The following is a 7,166-nucleotide window of genomic DNA, read 5'->3' as shown; positions in this document are numbered from 1 at the left end:
TATTGTAGATGGAGGGTCCTCCCATGACGTTTGTTGTTTACCATGGTGAGACATGATTTATGAACCTGATAATACAGAGGTATTGATGGGTGTTGAGAGAGACACACTTGATGTGTTTTTTGAAAAGGGTTACTATAAGGAGTTGGGATACATTGAGGCTGGAAACTGTTGGTGGAAAGTTCATGGTGTTCCGATTGCATCTGGATTAAAGAAGTTGGTGACAGATGCTGACTTGCTTGCAATGTGCAGGGATTGTAGGAGGAACCAACATTTGATCAACTTATACTTTGAGGATTACATCTCACAGCCGTGTGTAGTGGACAACATAGGGGAAGGTGTAGCTCTTCTGGAAGCAAGAAGTAGTAAGAAGAAGAAGTCCAGCTCCCAGGCCAAGATGCATCATTCTCAACCTGTAAAGACTCCCACTACAATGCACCCTCAGCCCAAAAAACCAACCTCTCAACCCACTAAGGCAGCCTCACAGCCCAATAAGCCCAATTCTCAGCCTATTAAGACGGCCTCACAGCCTAATAAGCCTTATTTTCAGCCCACCAAACCAATATATCGAGAGGTGTATGATTGGTTTGTCCGAAAATGTAATGTGTACCTCAATAGCACATGCATCACCAGGGCTCTAAAAGCAGCTAAAAAAATTATGGAGGGTGATGAGATAGCACAGTATGGGTTGGTGTGGGATTATGCAAACGAATTACTTACTAGCAATCCAGGATCCAGAGTACAAGTTAGTGTCATCCCTATGCCTGAGAGTCCTCCTCTATTTGATCGGTTCTATGTGTGTCTTGACGCTTGCAAGCGGGGGTTTAAGGCGAATTATAGACCTTTAATTGGACTAGATAGAACGTTTCTCAAGACATTACATGGAAGACAAATACTTACTGCTTGCAGACAAGATGCTAACAATCACATTATCGTGATTGCTTATGCGATTGTTAGTGTGAAAAACAAGGATAATTGGCAATGGTTTCTGGAGCTCCTTCACAGTGATCTTGGAGACTACAGAGAGAGCAAATGGTGCTTCATCTCAGACATGCAGAAGGTAAAACTGAAAATGAAATTGATTCACGATAACATGTTTTAAGGACTGATTTGATTTAATGAATATTTTGTAAGGACTAATTTGATTTAATAAATACTTTGTTGGGGACTTAAATGATTTATTATCTTTTCGAGTTTGGCATTTGGTGCAGGGTTTAATCCTTGCCGTGCAGGAAGTGTTTCTAAGAGTTCACCATCGCTTTTGCGTGTGACTTTTGTGGCGCAATTTCTCCAAGCAGTGGGGTAGCTGTGAGGTAAAAGACCTTGTGTAGGAATGTGCTCGGTCAAGAACAACAGCTGAATTTGATAGAAACATGAAGAGAGTTAAGTTGATCAACGATAAAACTTGGCAGTATCTTGATAAATGGCCAAAAGAGGCATGGACGAAGACAGATTTCAGTGAGGTTTCGAAAGTGGATAATATATGCAACAACATCTATGAGTCATTCAATGCAAAGATCAAGCACGAAAGGAGTAAGCGTATCCTGACCGTAGTTGAAGAAGTTAGAAGAATCATCATGAAAAGTATGGTTGATAACAGGAAAAAGTTGCAGAACTATCAAGGAATTCTTCCTCCTGTTCAGCAAAGTAGGTTGGAAGCAATGACAGTATTGTCCCGCCATTGGGCTCCTCAGTGGTCAGGTAATGAAAAAGAAGAATTATACGAAGTGCATGGCTGGCCAACAAATATGATGGTTGACCTGGGCAAGCACACATGCACCTGCAGATTTTGGTAGCTCACAGATAACAACTTTTATTTCTTCTCTCAATTAGTTAACAATGCCTTCATTCATGATAACAAGTTTACTGGATCCTTTTATTTGGTTTAAAAGGAATGCTGTGTATGCATGCAATATCGGCCATACAAGACAAGAATGACAAAAGACCTGAAGAATATTGCTATGATTGGTTGAAGATGGAAACGTATAAGCGAACTTATTGTTTCGATGTCAATCCGGTTAAGGGGCAGGATCTATGGAAAAAAATTCCACATCCAGCACCAGTCCCATCCCCAGTGAAGCCTAAACCTAGAAGGCCGACAAAGAAAAAGAGATGGGACAAAGAAGAACAACCAAATGGGTCAAAGACAAAGATGAAAAGAAAATACAACCCAATCCAGTGCATGTACTGTGGTGAGGTTGGATACAACAAAAGAGGTTGTGCAAAGAAAAAGGCTGTGGATGCTGAGGAACATGCCAGGCAGATGCAACTACAGCTGACAGTTGTTGCCCCTGCTACAGAAGATGTTGAACCTGAACTAAATGCTGCCCCTACTGATGCTGATAATGGTACAGAAACAGAAGCACCTTTGCCTTCACTTCCATCACCCATCCAGCCTCCATCAGAGATTGACATCAACCAATCCGAAAGCATTCCACCAACCCAAGATACCCAACAGATAGTATCATCACTCCTCACTCCTAAAAAATTTCACATTCGCCTAATCATCTAACAAATTCATTTGGTATTGGATTATACAGGATCAATTGGTAGCTAGGCCACCTAAGTTACAAGTGATTAAAAGAAAAGGCTACTGCAACTGAATCTGTGATTGTTTCTGTTGAGACCATTAAGGGGACACGTTTTAGAACTGCTAAGAGGCTGCCCAACTTCATGATTTTTGTGCCTACTCCAGGCTTCAAGGCTCCAAAGAAGAATGATGACAAAGTTTGATTTGTTAGGAATGTGTTGTGGTTGACTCTTTTTGTGTATGAGACAACAATTTGTTTGTTATTTTTTGTATGGTATTTAAGTCTAAAAACAATGTATTGTGGTGACATCAGAACCTTATAACTTTGTTGTGGTATTTCTCTGTTAAGACAATGTGACAATTAGCCTTCTATGACAAGTTATTACTAAGATTACTTACTTTGTTGCTTATTTTGTTTATGGCTCAACATAATTCATATGAACAGCGCCAGAGAATTTTTTGCCAAATTTTATAAAATTATCTACAATTAACATGAAATTGCTTCAAACTTCAAATAATTACTCCCATTCAAGTAAAAAAATTCAATACACCATTACATGTTCACAAAGGATAACTGGATTTATTTACAAGTACATAACAAACAATAGAGTATCACAACTACTCCAAACATCAAAATCATTAGCAGTTTCAAAGTTCTAACTTCAGTTTCCAAACTCCCCAACTTCCATGCCACCTTCAACCTCCATACCAGTTCCTACATCTTTCTTTGTACCACATACATCCACTGCTTCAAATTCATCATCATCAACCCACTTAAAATAATTGCAGTGACTGTCCTTCTGCAATTTCAGAAAGGAGTAAACAAAAAAAAAATCAAAGAACACCCAACAGCATAGAACAAGATGAAAAAACTTTAACTTCTTTTAACATCACTCACCCGGTACCTTGGACATGCATGGAACAATCTATTCGGATTCTTTGTTGTCCCAGATTTCTTAATCACAGTCTTCAGCCCACAGAAACATGATCCATCATGAGAATTCAGCCTCCTCCTTCTCATCGAAGCACTAGATCCATGACTGTCGTGCGATGCATGCGACAAACCGCTACCACAACCACCATTTCCTATCTCCATCCAGTCAGTCAGCCAAGGATTATAGCTCCTACTTAGCTCTACTGCTACCGAAAGTGTTCATGGCGCTGTATTTATTGTTAAAATTAGGATTAGAATTTATCCACTCTAAGGACTAATTTGACGTCTTAAACAAGACTTATTTTGTCATCAACAACATGCTACAGTTTGGTGTTTGTCACCTTGGCAATTAACGGCCCATGTCAGCAGACGTTTGCGAACTCAGTTACAGAAATGACGGAAGAATGAATGTGACTAGATACGATATCTTTGGAAGACGATTTTGATTAATTTTATCTTTTAAGGACAAAAATAAAGATCGAGATATCTTTCAAAAACAAAATTGACTATTAACTCTTAAAAAAAATATTTTTATAACATTAAAATCAAACTTCATCATTCATCATCTAATGATAAAAAAATATCTTCATATAAAAATAATTATAAAATTTTTATGATAATATCCACCATTTCACAATGGCCTCCCATACATCACTCCATCCTTCCAAACTAAACTCCCGATTCAATGAACTTTTCCAAACCAAACTCCCGATCCAATTAATTTCAGCTCAAATTTCCGAATTAGAAATCTTTAGTTATGCTCAAATCGTTATGGTATTTTATTATTTTTTTTGTTAGTCATAGTATCTCTCCGTCCTCAGACTAAAGACTAATTATCATAAATTAAAATTTTATTTAAAAATTTGTTATTGATTAATAGATTATTACATACATTAAGCGAAATTCAAACTTCCAACATTTATTTAACCAATAAATTAACCACTAAACCAATCCAAATTAATTATGGTATTTTAATATTAATCACTGAAAATTCAGTTAAAAACTTTCAAAATCAGCGGATTGGGCTATTTGTTTTGGTTTCAAATTCATTAATTTTAAAAGTTCTATTTTTTTTCAAAAATTTGACATGCATAACTTATGTGATAAATAAAAAAAAAAGTGACAATTAAGTCTTAAAAATTTCCACTTCAGACTAATATAAAAAATATACATATAACAAAAAAAGTAAGTAAATTTCTACTATCAGAAGTTTTCAGAACATCTGGAGAGGAAGATAAAGAGGTAAACAAATAGCAACGATTGCACATTTGCACGTATTAGCTACACGTTTGTAACCTGCCAGCACGCTTTTCACATTAAATAGAGGTACTATTTTATTATGAGTAGCGCTAGGAACCAACTAGGTCCAGCCAACTTCTATGTGTCATAGATGAGGAAATGAACTTTAATTTATTGCCTATCGCTGGGACTGTGATTTCCAGCAAATAAACTTACTTTATCAAATGAAAGAAGATTATTGCTACATGGATGGCCATACATTTAGATGCCGTGTGTTTCTTTTACACCAAAGAGAAAAATTAAAATACATGATGATATGATTTTTGTTTACTTGAAAAGTTTCCATACCAATAAGTACCTAAAGACTGAAAACACCATTACAGTAGTACACCAACCTATCTAACATGACCAGAATGCAAATTATGGTTTGTTAATTAATTGCAACAGAGATATCAAAGACTAAATAACGGTAGCTTGCTCATTCATCATATAAATGAATCATAGTCTACAAAATCAAATGAACAAAAAAATAATTTAGCTATAGTTTTATTTTGTTTCCATATACATGCATGGTTTTTACATAGACAGGTGAAAAAAAGGAACAAAAATGATGACTACATCTCTTAGTTTCTCAATTGAGCTTCAACTTGGATGTGTCTGATAATTCGTTGTTATTATTATTAGCGGCGGCACAAGACTTCTTCTTTTTCCCCTGAATGTACATCCTAATATAGAAGTTGAGGAATAAGAGCAAAACGACACCGTTCAGAAAAGAGTTGAAAACCCAGGCTCCCATCCCATTGCAGCCACCGTTGAAGAAATGCAGGAGGAGCACCCCAACGTGGCACACCAGATTGCACCCCAACAGCACCATCTTGCAATTCACCACGAATGGAAAACACGCGCTTCGCAACCCTATCGCCGTCCACACTCTGTAACCGTAAACCAGAGAGTCAACGAGCGTGGTGAACAGGATCGCCAGAACCTGAAACGATTGCGAGAATTCCAGCCACAGGAACGACATGAATGCGGAGATTGAGTGGTTGAACACCTGGAAGAACGCCAGCTTGCGCCTTCGTAGCACCGACAAGGTTGTACGGAACATGTGGAGGAAGCGTGAGAGGTAGAACACGTAGGACCAGAAGAACACGCGGCCTGAGGGGCGCGTGCCGAGTGGGAAGCAGAGGAGCCATTGGAATGGGGTCTTGGAGCGCCGCCAGAACCAGCTGGTTTCTCGGATTTCGGCGACGGAGGAGAGGAGAAGGCCGGCGAAGATGGTGGCGGAGATGAGGGACATGAGGAGGCTGTGGAGGGCGGGGAGGGGGCCCAGGGGGACGGTGGTGCCGCGGGGGAGGAGGAGGGAGAGGAGGAGGTGGAGGAAGAGAGAGAGGAGGATGTAGATGGCGATGGAGTTGAAGAGGAACAGCCACGTGGAGCCCCAGCATTGGGTGTTGCTCCACCGAAACCCTACGATAGCGGGATGCTCCGACAGGTAGAACTTGATTGTGTGGATCACCGCCATGAAGGACGAGGCGGCGGCGCCCGCCGCTGTGGTTGACATGGCCGATGATTCTGCTGCTGCTATAGATACCCTCTCTCTCTCTATTCCCTTTAATAAATCATATTCCCTCCGTTCATTGTAATTTAATTTATTTTCTTTTTTTTTTTTCTTTGCGTTGAGCCTGTTTATGATGCTTTTAGATTTTTCGTCGGCTGTTGTACAAAACGAGAGAGGACAACCAGCAACCATCCACGCTAAATTTGTTCCCAACAACCCGCTCTCCACCTGAGTCTACGTGGCCAACTTCAATCACACATATTGACTATTATTTGACTTTCTCTTTTTTTTTTTAAATTAGTACATTTAATTTGAGTCATTTTACATAACTACCTATTTGCCTTTTTCTTTTTTTACTATTTAACTACTGTAAAAAACTAGCAAAATCAAAGTTCATCCAGAATAGTAAATTCTTATTTAAAAATGCTATCCAATTTTGAGTAACGTGTTTTCTAATGATCAGATTAAGAAAAAGGTTAATAAAGATATTTTGTTGGAAGTGATATTCCGTGATGACACCATTATGATTTATGATGAGAGTGACCAGAGCTGATAAAGGGAAGTGTCGTTTAGAAATGAAAAGAACCCACACCGGACTGAAAATTTTGCTCAATTGGAGCCTACCGAACCTTCAAAGTTGAAACCAATCAAACAATCTCTTTGTGCAAGTGTACGTGAAACATGCAAATTAGCTAATAGTACTAATATGGTTAGACACTTGTGGCTTCCGTCATATGAAAAGATCATTATAAAGCCATAGTCGGTGAGATGGCTCAAATAAAGCCAAATACTACTTGAGCCCACACGTCCCTTTCTGTACCCTTTTCTTTCATATTTGCAATCACGGCATTGTGCTCCACTCTTTATCTTAGGGCCTAAGAAAATGAAATGAGAATAACTTTGAAGCA

The 7,166-nt window shown here is 38.8% G+C and overlaps 1 protein-coding gene across 1 annotated transcript; it reads right to left on the bottom strand.

Annotated features, from left to right (window-relative positions):
- Positions 1–5,152: 5,152 nt before the first annotated feature.
- Positions 5,153–6,663, bottom strand: LOC112800657 (fatty acid elongase 3-like). The gene has a single exon (XM_025843008.3). The coding sequence runs from the start codon at positions 6,448–6,450 to the stop codon at positions 5,332–5,334; it is 1,119 nt and encodes a 372-aa protein (XP_025698793.1). The 5' UTR covers positions 6,451–6,663; the 3' UTR covers positions 5,153–5,331.
- Between the last annotated feature and the right edge of the window lie 503 nt (positions 6,664–7,166).

Source organism: Arachis hypogaea, chromosome 5 (genome assembly GCF_003086295.3).
Source record: "Arachis hypogaea cultivar Tifrunner chromosome 5, arahy.Tifrunner.gnm2.J5K5, whole genome shotgun sequence".
NCBI lineage: Eukaryota > Viridiplantae > Streptophyta > Magnoliopsida > Fabales > Fabaceae > Arachis > Arachis hypogaea.
This window is presented reverse-complemented; position numbering and strand designations above follow the sequence as displayed.